Source organism: Vigna angularis, chromosome 3, assembly GCF_016808095.1.
Source record: "Vigna angularis cultivar LongXiaoDou No.4 chromosome 3, ASM1680809v1, whole genome shotgun sequence".
Taxonomy (NCBI): domain Eukaryota; kingdom Viridiplantae; phylum Streptophyta; class Magnoliopsida; order Fabales; family Fabaceae; genus Vigna; species Vigna angularis.
In genome coordinates, this window is record NC_068972.1 from 23,197,314 (window position 1) to 23,215,499 (window position 18,186).

Sequence of the window (18,186 nt, forward strand, 5' to 3'; positions counted from 1 at the left end):
ATGATAAATTGTATTCTTGAGCAAGAATACAACCATATTCTGAAAAGGAACCGTAATGTGGGTTTAATATGTTCTTTGCATTATTAATGCCAGGTGGTAGTAAGTATTGTGAGATATGCACTAAAAAAACTGAATTTAATAAGGATAATCACTATTTTATGAAAGATTATCTATAAACTAATTTGTCGGTGAAAGTGTTGTCAATAAGATTTATTGACATATATCGTCTTTAGGTAATTATCAATTGATACATCCTTGATAATTGCTAATAGATATATCTATTGATAATTATTGAGATATATTTGTTAATAATTACATGACTTAGGTACGGGACATTATTGATGGATTTATTCGTCCATAAATGCTATGACAATTTTTAGTGCAGTGGACTTTATTTCCTACCTACTAAACAAACGTCCTTAATATAAACATTAAAAAGGCAATATTGATAATGCCTACCAGACAATTAAATCCAAATAAAAATTAATATAATACGAGACAAACATCACAAACATGTTTACAAAGCAATTCAAACAAACATAGAATTTTTAAAAGTATGTCTATAAGCAACAAAGTCCTAATAATTTACATATCCAACAAAATTATTTTCTTCTTGTTGAGGCTCTTGTTACTATTGGTGGGATTGTGGCTTGAGTGAGGTAGGTTGGGCTGTTGTTGAGACTGTGTTGGACTAGACTCATGTTGTTGAAGACAACTCTGTTTCTGGAGGCAACTCTATCCTCATCATTATGTTCTTCTAATGCATTAAGACATGACTCTTGCTCAAATCTAACGTGTGAAAGTCTACTTCAGAATTCTCCCTATTAAAGAATTAGTTAAATAATAATAAAAGTTGGAAGTTTAGAGGAAATAATAATAAAAGTGTTAAGTTTAAAGAAAATAATAATAAAATTGTTTTCTTACATGTCTCCTCTAAGACCTTTCTTCAACAAACTAGCCAAATCCCTTTCAAAGATGAATTTGCTTAAATACCTCATCAACATGCATAGGCCACCTTAACTCTTGTGTCTATAACATAATATGAGATTATATTAATATATATATATATATATATATATATATATATATATACACATCAATTTTAAAAGAAATAAGTTATATCATAATATTATAAAAAAAGGAGTCAAGATGTATATCATACGAATGACATGCACATGAGTGACAATAGAACCACCTGTGTGTGGTTCCACCTTTATTTGAAGCTTTATTCCTTTGGGTTGTAGCACATTTGTTCTGATAATTGGGAGAATTTCAATGTGCTAGCAATAAGTTCCAGATGTACTCCCCAATCCAATAAAGGGCGTTCTCCTGCAACCCTAACATCTCTAAATATCTTAAATAGTTTGAGATGCTTTGTTATGGAATTGTTTTTGAATTTGAGCTTCATGCTTAGGTCTTCACTAAACCTTCATGTGTAACTATAAATCAAGTTCAAATCATCTTGATGACACAATATACATGGTATTTAAAGATCAAATTCATACACAATCTTATTTACGAATGTATCTGTCAGTAAATTAAACAGCCACATTCGTGGGTAAACTTTGTCGGTTTCTAAATTTCACCGACATATATATATATATATATATGTTTGTAAGTTAAAAAAAAAATCCTTCGATACATCCATTAGTAATTAACATTTACTGACGAATCCTATTTCATGATAAAAGAATTTCGAGGAAGATTATCTAAAGATTAACTTGAAGACTTCATCAAAACTTTCCTCATATGCAAATATCAAATAATTCGTTTTGAAAAACTTCAATGGTCATCATTTCTACAACTATAAAAAGGAATTGAAGTTGAAGAAAAATATATAAAGAAGATAACATGACAAAAAAATATGAGACGAAAGCAACAACTGGAAAAGAAAAAAAGATACAAAAGAAAAAAAATTCAAAAGATTGAGCTTATAACATATACAACAATTGTTTAGTATGTGTAAACAATGAGTGTGTGAAAGATATTGTAATATTTTTCACTTTGTAAACTTTTTTTGTGGTCTTTTTTTAAGAGATTCTTTTTAAATTATTGAAAGTTCTTGATCTTATGGAAAAATTAAGAATGTATAACTTGGAGATGTTTGTATACTCATGTAACCTAGGTTTGTGTACTTGACATAACTTGGAGAGGTTTGTGTACTTGTGTAATCCAGAAAATTGTGTTAACTAGTTGTAATCAAATTTTATTTTATTAGTGGAACCTTTTAAATTCCATGCTTAAGGAAGAATTGGTGGACATAGTTTGTAAGTTTGGAGGAACCAATATAAAATCCTTTTTGTGCTTAATTTGTTTGATTTAAAGTGTTTCAGTTTATTTTGTTTGAAAAGAGTTTGAGATTTTATTCAACTTCCTCTTCTAGAGCCTATTGAATTAACAAGAGTTTGATATCACTTAGAATTATTGTGAAAGTCTTCCTACAAACACTACAAATTAAATGTAAATTTTGCTCTCAGGCTTGTTGGGGTGACATATTAGGGATGAAGGATCATCTTACTAGAACAAAGAAAGATATTATTCCTTCTTGTAATGTTCCAAACGTGAATGAAATATTTGTGAAGCTACTTGAAAGTAAGGATAAAAAAAGATGAAGATAACAACTTTGATTGTGCAAAAGTTACCAGAGAAATGGAAAAAAGGAAATAATGATCTCCAACACATGACAATCAATGCATCTTATAGGAATAGAGAAGATGCAATTCAAGAATTTTGCAATTGCATTTTTGGTAATGCATTGTCATTTAATCTTGTAAGGAGTCTTCTTTTTATCCAAATGTTAAAGGTGTTGAAGAGTATGACAAATGTTTAAAGCCTCCTTATTATGAGGTAAAGGTTTCTCATTTGAAAAAAAAGCTATAGATAATGTACAACATGTCTAAAAAAATATAGGAATGATTGAGAATAATGGGATGCACATTGATGTGTGATGGTTTGACAGATTTAAAAAAAAATATCACTTAATAATTTTTTTATTACTGGTCCAAGTGAGATTGTTTTTTATAAAATCTATTGCTAAAAGTGATGTGATAAAAGATGAGAAAAAATATACAAATTGTTGGACAACATAATAGATGAGATTGGAAAGGAGCATGTTGTGTAAGTGCTCATAGATGAATCTTTTATTTTAAACTTAGGGCAACTAGGTAATGTTAATAGAAACAAGAACCAAATTATTTTAGTTCCCTCATGTACAACTCACTATCTTGATTTAGTTCTTGAAGATATTGAAGAGTTTATGATATTCTACAATAGCGTTGTCAATGCAAAGAAAATCACTCGTTCAATATATAGGCACACATATGTTCTTAATTTTTATAGAAAACACTCTATTGGTCTGTCACACATTGTGCTACTTCCTATCTTAAATTAAATTGTATTAAGCAACAAAAGAAATGCTTTTATATAAATGTTTTCTTTAAATGAATAGGTTAGTAGTTCAGTAAAATTGAGGCTAAGCAAGTGATGAATCTAATGTTGATTAATCACAGATCAATCATGGCTAAAATGTTTGATTTCACTTGTATAAGTGTTGAAGCTCTTAGATGGTGATAACCAATTTTGCCATATATTTATTAAGTAATGGATAAAGATAAGGAGTAAATTGTTGAAAATTTCTAAAAGAAAGGAAGAAAATATAAAATAGTGTGGAAAATTATTGATATTAGGTGGAATTTACTACTACACCAGGCCTCTCCATGCAAAAAAGAAAATAAAACATACCATCTCAATTCTAGGTAATCTAATTATATCTAAATTTGTCTTACTAAGTAGCACTATCTTCTTTGTTCTCATCAACTTATTTTTATTGTGTTAGATACAACTACAACATAGGCTTCAATTTGAACAGTGAGGTAATGGTTTGTTTATATGAAACATTTCAAAGAATGGTTTTAGAGGTCAGAACAATAGCTGTTATTGTTTAATAACTTGAAAAATTCAAGGCAACTATGGAGATTTTTGGAATGGACATGACAATAGTTATTAGAAATAAGAAACAACCCATATTTAAATTACTCCCATTACCATTCTTATATGATTTATAAACTTTTAATTACATTAGGGTTAAGTATATTTTTAGTTTCTGACTTTTCATGTGAAATTAAATTTCTCCCTATCCCAAACCTTGATACAATTTGATTCCTACACTTTAAAAATGAATAGATATAGTCATTCTAACTCAATATTGTTGAATAATTTTGACGTGTCAAATGAAATTTCAGGTTGACATTTGAGTTGTTTACACTATTTCACATGTTCTAACTCAAATGTTAGTTTGAAACATCATTTAATATGTAAAAAAAAAACTAATGTGGTTAGGTTAAAAGAACTATATTAATTCATTTTTAATGTTTGAAGACCAAAATGTATCCAAGTTTGGGATAAGGATAAATTTAAACTTTGGGTCCAAGTTTAGAGACTATAAACATATTTAACTCATTACATTATAAGTCAATACTTATTTGTTTTGATAGCTCTTTGGTGGTAGAGTTATGGAGGAGAAGGTAAAGAGCTACGTAGCCATAAAAGTTTTGAGCCTCACAAGTATTACAATAGGATCTGCAAGGAATTTGAGAACATTTGACGAAATGCATATCAAGAAAAGAAATAGATTGAAACAACAAAGATTAAATTTTCTTGTGTATGTGAAGTACAATCTTCGGCTCAAGATGAGACAAAAGAGTAGAGAAGAAAAGAGAAAAATTTATGATCCAGTATGTTTGTTGAATATTGAATTCGATGATGAAGGAATCATTGAAATTTTTTGTTTTATTTATATAAATGGATGTACATGAGTGTTTTGATATTGAAAAAGGAGCTGTAATAAAAAAAAAAAGAGAAAAAGATGTAATTATTTCTATTTGGAGTTCTTAAAGTTAAAATTTCAAAGTTCAACAAATTAGAACTAAAATTTATTTGTTTTTCTTTTGCTAATATAATCCTAGAAACTTAAATGTCAATACCAATAAAAATGAAAATTTTATAATAAGAATTGAGGAAGAAGCTGAAGGCATTGAAAAAGAGCTTTCAGTATAAGATGAAGATGATTTGAGTGATATAGATCTTGGAGAGGAAAAAAATGAAATATGAATTATTAGAATAATTTTTTTTAAGTTATTTAGTATCTATAAGAAATAATCGCAATATGCAGTAATTATGCAATAACAGAAAAAACAATATTCATTTTATAAATGGCTATAATGCAAAATTTGTTTTTGTAAATTATAAGAATATTAAGCAACAATCATATATCTTTACATATTTATATATCTTATATATTTAAGTATATTTTACACTTTTTTTTAATGTTTATAAATGATTTGAAATGATTCATTATTCAAATATAAACTATCTGATATATAATTGAAGGCTTAATACCTCTTTTGGTCCCTCGAAAGAGGGGTTGTGTTCAAAATAGTTCTACCTTTTTTAAAAAGTAACAATTGATCCCATTTTTTGAAAAACTGTTCAAGTTAATCATTTTCGCTAACGGCGTCAAAAATTTAATGTTGCAGGTGCCCCCTAGACTAAAGTTAATGACGTGTCAGTGTTAAGTGATTACATGACAGTAATAGGTTTATTGACGTGTAAAATTAAAATGGGCAGAAAAGAAATTGACTGTGTGACAATGTATTATGCTATGAGAAAGGTTAAAAAAAATTGGGGTTAGGGTTAGAAGCAAAATCGCGATTTGGGATTAAACATTCTGGTGCAAGCATCATTCCTTCACATCCAAACACATATAATAGGAGCATGCATTCATATACATGAGCAGGACCAAAAGCTTAGATATGAAGAAAAAGGGCTTTTCCTTTTGTTCTAGTCTCCTCTATTCTCTTAGATTCAATTTTCTTTTTTTGTGCAGGTACAAGAGAGTTATGGTGAATGTGTACAATCGTCCCTGAATCCACGAAGGTGAAGAGAGTTAAGTGTTTTTCCTTCAGGATTCTGATGATGCCAAAACCAATTCGAAGATTCTCCTCTACTTGTTTTTCTCTGCCCTACCATTCCCAAAATGCCTCTCCCCCTCTTTTTATACCTTTTCTTTTTTTTTTCTTTTTTAATTATATTAAAACAAAAGTAAAAATTAAAATTAAAAGGTAAAAATTAAAATTAAAAAGTAAAAATGAAAATTACAAAAGAATAAAACTAAAAAAACAAAAACAAACTATAATTATATAATTTATTTTACATACGAAATTAGGTATGAAATTGGGTATTGAGATTAATCCTATCAAATTAGTTTTTATGCTTATCACCAATAGAAACTTAATATTTTTAATATATTTTCTCTCTTTTTCTTATTTATTTTCGTTTATATAAATAATTTGTATTTTAGAGATTTAGTCAATGAAATACTAGACGTTTCACTAAGTTTTCAAGAAAAAAAATTAGTTGTATGGTAAAAATGGTTCAAAAGAAGTAAGCACCGGTTTCATAAACACCTCACCCCAGTTAATGGACAACCTCGGACACGCAATCTAAACTTCATCTTCTTCTCCAACCTCTCCAAAATCCTTGGATTCCCTTCTCTCCCAAGAGTCCCCAAAACCACACCCCAACTTTTAGCCTCCCTCGCTTTCAAAATCGCATTTTTCCTCACAAACCCTAACCCCTCTTTTTTAACCTCGGTAAAAAAAAAGGCCACCTAATCTTTTTTTTTTTGTTACAATTTTAACCTCACTACCACGAAACTGCCACGCAATCACTTAACATTGACACCTCATCAAGTTTAGTCGAGGGGTAGTTGCAACGTTAAATTTTTAACGCGTTAGCAAAAATGATTAACTTGAACAATTTTTTCAAAAATTGAGACCAATTGTTACTTTTTAAAAAAAGTAGGACTATTTTGAACACAACTCTTCTTTCGAAGAACCAAAAAAGGTATTAAGTCCATAATTGAACTATCATTTTCAATTTTTCTTAAGAAATTTTCCAAGTACACCGACAGACCCAAGATCAGAAAATACAAAATACATTCACATATCGTTACTTAGTTTTGAAGGTATTCATAATTTAAAAAATAATGAAAATAACTAACATTTCAGGAGTTAGTACGAAGTTACTTGTATCCGATATTTAAAAAAGGTAAAATTAAGGATTATAAAGAACAAAGGTTTAGAAGTTTAATAGAATCAATTATGCCTCTAAAGTAACAGGAAGGAAAAGAAGAAGTTTTGGTTTGCATAAGATTTGGGCGTCTTCTTGTACCCAAAACCCAATACAGTTGTTTTGTACTTTTTGTAGAAATCTCACAAGGATGGATTTTCTGCACTATCATATTGATGCATAGAATACTTTATACCTTACATCAAAGCCTAAAATTGGTAAAATATGAAGTCAAGAGAAGGCAGCAATCTTATCACACAGAACGTAAATTTGAAGATCTGTAACTTTGTAGCAATCAAAATTGCCCACCGCTCATTCCATTTAATCACGTACAAAAGGGCTAAATTATACACAAAAGAATTGCTTTCATCCTCTTAATCACATAACACTCCAATGCTTATAAGGCTTATTTTTCTTCTGTCTCTTTCTATTGTACTCACCACTTGTCTTCTTAGGTGCACATCAGTTAGCTCTAATCAGCTACTAGTAATAATTTACTATTATTTTTGTGTTTCATCTTTCACAAACCGACCCTTAATTCTCATTCTGCTTTCTGCGCGAACTTTTCGTGATTCGTATCTGATGTGCTTGTGATACCTGTTTCCACGTCAAGGATGTCAATTCTATTTATTAATCAATCTACAAATACAACACACTCATCAAGATCATCATGCACATATCTATCTACTTATATCTCAGATTGCTTCCACCAATTTCCTCTCTATTCAAATATAAACCATAAAAGTATGAATAAATTTTAATTCTTTAAGCTTCATTTAATGTTTAATGCCCCATAGCAATAAGAGGGGCATTAAATTTGTATGAATTCAGATTCATAAATGTAAAGGCATGGAATAGAGCAGACGAGGGAAGCAAAGGAGAACCTTCTTGTTTTCTTCTTCTCTCTGTAACGCAATAATGCCGAATCTCTTTCATGACTTGTTAACTCTTTAGGAGGCTTTAAATAATTTGATGGTTGTCCTTGCTTCTTACTATAATCACTCACCGAATTATCAGAAGGAACAATTTGATTTGCACGATCACTGCTTTCTCCATGCCAACAAAACACACCTGCCTGCACATTCCCAATTTCAGCTTTGCTTCTCTTTTTTCTCACTTATGTCATGCACACTGCATTCAATGCTTCCACACATAAAACACCAATCACTACTCCATTTAGATTAAATTTCATACCAGGATACTTTAGTCCTTTCATCTCTTTCAATTATTAAAATCTGTCACCAATCAATGATTTCTTCAATGACTAAAGTGCTACGTGATTTACCTCATATGAAGGAAACATATTAGTCTCTGTGTCACGTTCAAAACCCGTAGACAAATTTTCAAATTGCTTTTGTGGTTCAGCAGCATCTACTTCTCCACGAATCAAGTCAGCCTCCAACTTTATTAGTTCTCCAAGCTGACTCACAATTTCTTCTCTCTGTCTCCCGCACGCACCCTTACGATTCTGATTCAACAACAATATCCTGAAACATGTCAAAATCGTAGCAATACTCAAACATTTTCATGTGCACTTTTTAACACCCAAATTCCAAAACATCTACAATCATCTCAGTCCAAACCAATTATACAAAGACAAAATAAAGGTTACAACATTATACAAATTTCGGTTACATTTTCTATTTTCACAACCAAATAAAAAGCTGTTCAATCTTGAAAACACTTTCAGTCAAGACTCCTAAACTTGGTGAGAACTCAGGAGTACAATGATCTCCGCAATGCATAACTTGACGCGACAAGGAACAACATTAAAGCGAAAACACATACCTTATAAGAAGAAGAGGAAGAAATGAAATCTTCAGGACCAAAAACAGAAGGAGCATTCCACACGTGCAAATTGGAATGGCCGTCGTGATGGGAATTTCCTCCCTCAGTTGAAAGGAGAGATTCTTCGGTAAGACCCAAAAAAATTAACATCTGAGTGACAGAAGGGCAGCCAGAGAACCCCTGAAGGGATCTCCGTTGGTGTTGCCGAGACAGCAAGTGGTTGTTATGGTTTTGGCAGTCACAGTGGTGGCAGAAAACAGAGTTCTCTGTATAACAGAGCACCGATGCAGGGGAATCGGCACAGCCATCACAGAGCTGTGTGCGGGAGTGCTTGGAGAAAATCTGGTTGGGGAAGTGGACTTTGCGGTCACAGAAGAAACATAACTTTGCAGAATCTGCTCTGCAATATAGAAGAGCAGTGAAGTCCCCACAATAGTCGCATGTGCTCTGTTTCATGTCTTCTTCCTCTTACCTTATTATACTCTGAATAGATGATGAGTGCCAAACACAACCTGTGTTGCTTTGGAATCTGAAAGAAGGGCTTTGAGATCATGTAAGGGGAAAAGGCAGAGGATATAATCATTTTCAAGAACTACCATGAAAGGGATGGTTGACTTAGTAAAAACAAAATACCAAATTTTGTATTAATGCGGAGATCTTTAGAAATTGGTTTAAATTTTCCAAATATAGGTTTTCTTAAGTTGAATCTGTTTAGTTTTGTTAACTTTTAATTGTATTTACATGTTGAGATGTGAAAATTTTATAATAATAATAATAATAATTTATTGAGGAAAATGTTTTATAAATAGATGACTTTTGATTATTGAATCTTCTGAATCATGCCTGATTGGCATCATCCTTCAAAATATCTCAACCGGATCGTGTGTTTTTAATTTTGAACTTTCTTTTTTTGCACGCAACGCAAACTCCCATTTACTAAAATTAGGAAAAAGTTGTGTAGTCTAAAGGTATCAAATTTACTAAAATTAAGAATAAGTTGTGTTGTGAAATTAGCTTTAACTCATGCATGATCTATCCATAATTAGGAAATGAAAACAAAAGTACAAAACTAATGATCAATGGATTAGTGGCTTGGTCTAAAATTTTGATTTTCTCAACTAATTACTAGCTTACTTCTCTAATCATAATTATTTAAGAATTTAATACGTGGAAGAAAGATATTTTCATTCAACCAACATAGTTAATCACTCTCAACTTGTTTATCTTTTTATCACCATTTTTCTTCTAGGAGATGTGTATGCAATCTTGTGTCTTCATCCTAAAACATGGACATAAATAATAAAAAACCCAATATCATTTGAAAGCTACTTCCTCTCATTCAAAGAACGTGTAGCTTTTACATCAATTTTAAAGGAGTATTGATTTATTTTTCTTTTCCAATTGAATAACTGGTTCAAAACCTTGTTGATTGATCGGGGGTGGTGGCATAGTTTAAAAAGACTAATCGAAACATGTATTCAAAACCAATCTTAATTATAAATTTAGTCCAAAACGTGTCATATTGATTGATAGAATTTTATCTTTTAAATATATTTTTAGTTTTTAAATTTTAAAAATATTGAATATAGTTTTTTTTTAACTTAATTATATTAATATTTTATTTGTTTGTTAAGCAATATACACTAACATTTAAATTATTTATATAATTTATTACATTCTAATTCATGAATATGAAACATTATTTAATAAGTTTAAAAATTTAAGCTTGGTTAAAAAAATTATATTCATTCATTTTTAAATTTTAAGATAAAAATAATAAAAGTTTAAAATAAAGATAAAGCTTAATTTCACGTAAAAACTAAAAATATATTTAAGTTTTTTCTATAATATAATTTAACATGAGATGATAGAAAGAAAAACAAATTGTCCTGTGTTGGAAATTTGATTCATGTGTGATGTTGAAAGGATGAGGGTAGAAGAAGGGTAATGGTTAAGATTATAGTACAATGTTAGGTAGGTTGATGTTGGAATGGAATGGAAGAAACAGTGATTAAAGATAAGAGAGAGGGAAATGATGGGATTCAAGAGAAGGAGAAGGAGACAAAAGGACAGTTGAATTCAATTTTTAGTATGAAAGTTCATATGGGGTGTTTGTGTCTTCGGCCCAAACTTCCTTTTCTAAACTTTCGGGTACGAAACTTGGGCTCCACCTACACACCTTAATCATCCAAGGGTGTTTCACCCACACCTCCAACCATTTCACTCTGCACCTCCAATTTTTTAAAATACTCTTAATTAATTAGGGTGATTATTTGTTAATTTTTTGTTTATTGAAAACTTTTGTGCCCATTGACTACACATCTCTTTTCCTCCTATCAGGAAACATGCATTTCTCCACTCCTCTACCCTTGTACTCCATTTCATTTTTATTAATAGGGTTAAATATGTTTTTCGTCCCTTAAGTATCACACGATTTTGGTTTTAGTCCCTACTCAAAACTTTGATGGTTCTTAGTCCTCGTAGTTTTGAAACTCTTAGTATTAGTCCTTAAAAATGGATGGCGTTAAGTTTTAATAGATATGGCAAATGGTGAAGACAGGTTTGATGCCAGCTGTGCTCTGCACTCTCTGCCACGTTAGTTTTCTTTTTATTGATGAGATTAAGTGGCACGAGTTGTTGATTGAAATCAGATTAATAAACACTTCTCCACCAAGCACATAATCTTTTTATTCCCGCATTGAATTCGACCCGAATTCCCTTTCATTAAACCTCATTCTCACGCCCTGCACATAATCCACTCCAAAAGGAGCCACCTTAGCATTCACATTCACATTCAAATTCCCATTCCCATTCGCACCACCGCTTCCATTATTAGTCAACTCATCCACCTCCAAACTAACACTCTTCCTAACCGAATTAGACCTATCAAGACTCTTCCTCCTCCTAGAACTCGAATCAGAGTAGTACTCTTTAGTCTGTGCATTCCCACCAGGAACGCCCTCATCGTCATTCACCGCCTCCGCCTCCATAGGAATCTGCGTATCAGTCCTCATCACATGTTGCACCGGCGCGTCTTCCACCACCGACAGCATCGTCGGCATCCTCGGAAAATTGCTCCGTCCGAGCAAATAACCGTCCCACGACGCCCGTGGCTCCTCTAGCAAGTACCGAGGGTCGTCGAACGACATCCTCCCGACGTCAAGCGAGAACTGCCCCGCGTCTAGGGAGAACCGCCCTGCGTCCAGCGAGAACCTTGGATCGGTGTCGTAAGACCGCCGCTCGAAGCCGTAGTCGGCGATCTCCGACTGCGTGTCCCGGAACTGCCGCCCGATCGGCTTCTCCTTCGGAAGAGCACCGTTCCTCCGCTTCTTCGCTTTCTGCTTCTGCCGCCACTTCTACAATTTCTTGCTGAAAACCGAAGCCGCGGAGAAGAAGCTTCCCGCGAGGTCCTTGAAGTCACGCGCTTTTTGCTGCTTCGCTAGTGATGAGTCAAGGTCGATGGTCCTTCATTGTCTTCAGCTCCTCCTCTTCTTCAACGATGGCAACAAGCTCTTCTTCAACGATGGCAACAAGCTCTTCTTCCTTAATTAAGAACCCAATTAACAACCCTAATTCTTAATCTAATTTGAATCAAAAACTCGTGCCACTTAATCTCATGAATAAAAAAAAACTAACGTGGCAAAGAGTGCAGAGTGCAGCTGGCATCAAATCTGGCATCGTTGTTTGCCACATGTACTAAAACTTAACGCTGTCTATTTTTAAGGACTAATACTAATAGTTTCAAAACTACGAGGACTAAAAACCATCAAAGTTTCGAGTAGGGACTAAAACCAAAATCGTGTGATACTTAAGAGACGAAAAACATATTTAACCCTTATTAATAAATCCTACACCTCAATACCCCATTTGAATTGCACGTCTCATAATTTTTTTTTCCTCTTGAGTATTTTTCTTTGCCGCTCATATTAAGTGAAGGTGATGGTACGCTTGGAGTGCTTCGTGATGGTTCATTCGAGTGCTTGTTCTAGTACTCTTGCTGGTTCGTGGTGATGCCTTAGAGTGCTTCTTCTTGTACTCTTGGTGGTTCGTGGTGGTGCGTTAGAGTGTTTGTTGTTGTTGGCTGCATTGAAATAGCTGGAGGAAGGTTTTTGTTAATCTGCATGCAATGAACATGAATGGATATGAAAATTCGAAAATAAACATATTGGTTATTGAGATCCGATGTTAGCCAACTCGGATGTGGACATCCGATGTAAAGATCTTCGGATATAAAAATTCGATTGACTATTTACGTTTTATTTTAAATTATATTCTTCATGTATACGTTATATTAGTTTAATTTTTTTAGTTTTATGTATAAGTTTATAAGGTATTATATAATTTTTAGTTAATATAATTTAATTTCTATACTTTTTTTAAAATTAATAAAATTGTTATTTCATAAAAAATAAGCTTAGATGAAGCTATCATATATATGAAATGTCGAATCTATATAAATCGGATGTGAATTTCCTATGCTTATAATTTTAGATGCCAAAATCCAATTTAACTTTAATATATTATATAAAACTTAAATTATATTACTTATTTAATTATTATTTTTAAAACTTTGTATGATTTATATTACTTATTTAATTATTTTATTAATTTATAATTATTAAATTTTGTATGATTTTTTATTAGTTTATAACGTAATATCATTTTTAATTAATATAAATTAATTTCTATAAATTTATTAAAATTAATTAAAGTAATTTAGATTAAAAAAAATTACAGTGCTTATTGAATATGCATACCCGATTATATATATATATATATATATATATATATATATATATATATATATATATATATATATATATATATATATATATATAATTTTATAATTATATTTAAATTTATGTATAATTTTTATGATTATTTATACAAGTTTCTTACAAAAAATTTAATAAAATCAGTTAACTTAATAACGAGACACAGAAATGAGATGCGAGAGAGAAGATATATGTCTTCATGCACTATTACAAAAGAAATTTTTGATTATTTTGATTTTTAAAATATTTAAACTATTTTAATTACTTAGGTATTTTGGAAAAATTTGGAGGTGCAGTACTAAATCCCTCGTCATCCAAACAAATCAAACTTTCTCTTCTTCATCTTTTCTCATAAGGATATCACTTCTCTAATCTTCATCAGTCCTTCATTCTTCATTACTTCATCATTCATTTAATCATTATATAATGTTGGAATTTTTAATCTTCAAAGATATACTATATAGAATGATCAATTTCAGATAATTAATGCTTAGTCTAAATTTTCCATTAAAAAATAACCATCACTACTTCAGTGACTTAATTAATCCTTTTTAAGCATCACATTAAAAGTGCGACTTAATGAATGAAAACTGTTTTTGACAATAAAAACTGTTTCAAAAATTGTTTTCATATGCTATTGAATTTTTTACTCTAAGATATCACATTCCACTTCCACAAATATTAAAATTCACTACTTGCTTAAATACACCTTTTAATTTTCTAAATAGAGTTTTTTTACTTAAATTTTTTTATGGTTTGATTTTGTCAAATGTTATTTTTAATTCTTCGAGTTAATTATTTTGATAATGTGATAAGTAATTATTTATTCCACATTTGTCACATCTGTTTATAGTAGAGTTGTCAAGACGGGTAATCCGGCTCGACTCGACTCGATCCACCATGGATTGGTCACTTAGTGAATCAACCGAACCCGACTCATTTATTAGCGAGTTGAAAAAATTCGAACCCGACCCAACCCACCACAGGTTGGTGGGTTAAACGGATTGGCTCATAGGATTAAGGTATTCTTTTTAGCTCTCTTTACATCATCTATACCTTCGTGGGTTACTCTCAGCACTTCCCACATTTCTTATGCAGTCTTACAAACAGAAATCCTTTAAAACTCATCAACAGTTAAAGCAGATGACATAATATTACGAGCTTTTACATCATTTTGAAACCTTTTCTTATCTTCACCAGTCCACTGAACACGGGACTTTGGTTCCTGTATATTGTTAGTAGGAACAAAAGGACCAAATGCAATAGCTTCCAAAATATCAACATCAATAGACTTAATAAATATTTGCACTCTAACCTTCCGAAATGCATAATTTTCACTTGTGAATAATGGTGGTCTATTGATAGAAGTATAATCTCGCCATTTGAATAACTATCAAACCAAGAAGGGGGGGGGGGGGGGGGGGGGGGGGTTTGAATTGGTCTTTAATAAAAATGTGTGCCTTTTAAAATTTCTACTCAATTAAACTTACTAAGCAAATAATAATAACAAATAAAGTGAATAAGGTTGAGAGAAATTTGCACAGATGATTTTATCCTGGTTCGGATCTTACCAATCCTACATCCAGTCGCCTATCTCAAAACAAGATAAACAATTCACTACTCACAAAACAATTACAAGTTACAATCACATAAATACAATTTGTAAAAGTTTAGAAAACACCTCTCTTGATGCCACAAGAGATGAACCTACACCTCCTTTGAGTCTTCACAAAGGATGAAACACTTCATTCGAATACTTCACGAAGGATGACTTTCTCTTCCGAACACTTCCTCAGACGCACCAAGGATGAACCAACTATTCCTCTATCATCGTAACAACACTTCAACAGCTCCATAGATGAGAGTTTATTTACCCGAATAAGAGCACACAATTCTCAGAGTTTTTGAGTTCTAGAGTACAAGGGAAAAGTTGTTCTTGAAGGAAAATGAGAGTCTATTTATAGACTCAAGCAAAGACTTTTCCATCTTTCGTTTTTTGCCTCTCTAATGCTTTTAATCGATTAACTAATCGATTAAATTGAGTGTAACAGCTAGTTCAACGGCTAGAAATCTCCAACGGTCCAATTTAATCGATTAATCGACGTGTTAATCGATTAGCTAATCGATTAAATGGTAGTTTAATCGATTATTCCAGAGACAATTCGAGTTTTCAGTTTTTACTATGATTAATCGATTAATTCTAGGTCTAATCGATTAATTCAATGTGTTTTTGACTCTGAACATAAATTTTATAATTCTAAGATACATAAAATCAAAACCACTAAGAACCTAAGTCCTAGACACAAAATTACAATTATTACAAAAGTTTTTCATCTCAATACAAGTCTTGAAAAGATCTTCTTGAATCTTGATTTCTCTTGACTTGATTTGGGTATCATAAAAAATTCATCTTCATGATTTTGCTAACACATTTTGTGAAGGTTAACAATCATTCGAGCAAGTCCATGGACTTGTGGGCCTGCAGGCCAATATCACTACAGAGTGAACTAGTATTTGAGTGTTTCATCCTGCACTTCCAACTTTTTCAAAAATTTATTTTTAATCTAAGTAAATATTTTTTTACTTTTTCTCTTTCTATTTAAAGTAATCTTACTTCTACACTTCTTTTAACTCTACACCTTTTAACAAAATTTTTAAAACTTTGTCTTTTATTTATAATTTAATAACTATTTAATTTAATTTAAAAATATAATATTATGTAATATCTTTTCATATTTTAATAATTATTAAAATATAATTTTTTATTTAAAGTAAATTATTATTAAATTTTAAATAGAAAATAAAACTTTTAAAAAAGCCGTATGTTATCGGATTTCTATTTTCGACACGAAAAATTTGGTTTTTATTTATACTTTATTAGTTATTTAATTTAATTTAAAAGTTTAATATTATTTAATATATTTTATATTTAAATAACTATTAAAATATAGTTTATATTATTATAATAGTAATATTAAAAAATAAAAATAAAAATAATAATAATTAAAAAATCTAAAAGTTTTAAAATCTAATTTTATTAATTTAATATTTTAATATAATTTAATTTATTTATATATTAAATCAGATTTTATGTAATTGTCTTTATTTTTATTAATTTTATTTTAATTATTTTAATTTTAACTTTTTAACATAATTATTATATAAAAAATTAAATTATCATTTAATTATAAATAGAAAATAAAATTTGAAAAATCCTCGGATATTGGTATCCGATAATTATTTTATCGGATTTCCATTTCCGACAAAGAAGTTTCTAAAAATTTGTTTTTATTTATACTTTATTAATTAATTAATTTAATTTAAAATTTTTGTATTATTTAATATAGTTTATATTTAAATAATTATTAAAATATAATTTATATTATTATAGTAGTAATATTAAAAAAATAAAAAATAATAATAATTAAGTAATCTAAAAATTTCGAAATTCTATTTTATTAATTTAATATATTTATATATATTAAATCAGATTTTATGTAATTTTTTTTTGTTTTTATTTTAATTATTTTGAATTTAATTTTTGTAATATAATTATTATATAAAAAATTAAATTAATAATAAATTTTAAATAGAAAATAAAATTTAGAAAAAAGTTATCGGATATTGGTATCCGATTATATCCAATTCGGACAGTAAAATTTTTTATTTATTTATATTTTATTAATTATTTAATTCAATTTAAAAATTTAATATTATTTAATATATTTTATATTTAAATAATTATTAAAATATAATTTATATTATTATAGTAGTAATGTTAAAATAATTAAAATAATAATAATAATAATTAAGAATCTAAAAATTTCGAAATTCTATTTTATTAATTTAATATATTTTCAGATTTTATATAATTATTTTAATTTTTATCACATTATTTTAATTATTTTAATTTTAATTTTTGTAATATAATTATAATAATAATACAAATCATATTTTAATAATTATTAAAATATGAAAAATATTAAATAATATTAGATTTTTAAATTAAATTAAATAGTTATTAAATTATAAATAAAAGACAAAGTTTTAAAAATTTTGTTAAAAGAGTGCAGAATTAAAAAAGTATAAGATTACTTTTAATAGAAATAGGAAAAGTAAAAAAAATATTTACTAAGGTTAAAAAGCTATTTTTGAAAAAGTTGAAGGTGGAGGATGAAGTCTTGGAAATGCAGATGAAACAGTCCTAGTACTTTTAGCCGGCATTTTTAATGTGGAATGGATCAGCCTAGTTGGCATTTTGTGGGCTAAGTGTGGAACGAGCCTAAAATGACCAAATCGACCCATATTGTTATCCTTAATGGTAGTTATTTAAGTATCAAAAATTGATTATACAACTTTGTAATATTCCTATAAATGTCTTTTGAAACTTAATAGAGACCTATTTAAGTGTATATTAGTTTGTCTTTGTATCTCTCTATTTTTATTGATCTTCGTTTTTGTTTCTATTCACTAAGTTATGTTAGTGATAGAAACA

General features: G+C 29.6%; 1 protein-coding gene and 1 pseudogene across 2 annotated transcripts; both read right to left on the bottom strand.

Moving 5' to 3' along the window:
• Positions 1-7,146: 7,146 nt before the first annotated feature.
• On the bottom strand, positions 7,147-9,513 carry LOC108325426 (zinc finger protein CONSTANS-LIKE 13). Of its 2 annotated transcripts, XM_017558495.2 has the most exons (4): positions 8,917-9,506; positions 8,414-8,596; positions 8,013-8,203; positions 7,147-7,725 (listed from the first exon to the last, which is right to left on the bottom strand). In XM_017558495.2, exons 1-4 carry the CDS (start codon positions 9,370-9,372, stop codon positions 7,629-7,631), a joined length of 927 nt encoding a protein of 308 aa, XP_017413984.2. In that variant the 5' UTR covers positions 9,373-9,506; the 3' UTR covers positions 7,147-7,628. The 2 variants fall into 2 exon arrangements, with proteins under 2 accessions (XP_017413984.2, XP_017413985.2); XM_017558496.2 differs by lacking the exon at positions 7,147-7,725 and having other exon boundaries at positions 8,061-8,259; positions 8,917-9,513.
• A 2,090-nt stretch (positions 9,514-11,603) lies between these two features.
• On the bottom strand, positions 11,604-15,547 carry LOC108324612 (protein OCTOPUS-like; annotated as a pseudogene).
• Between the last annotated feature and the right edge of the window lie 2,639 nt (positions 15,548-18,186).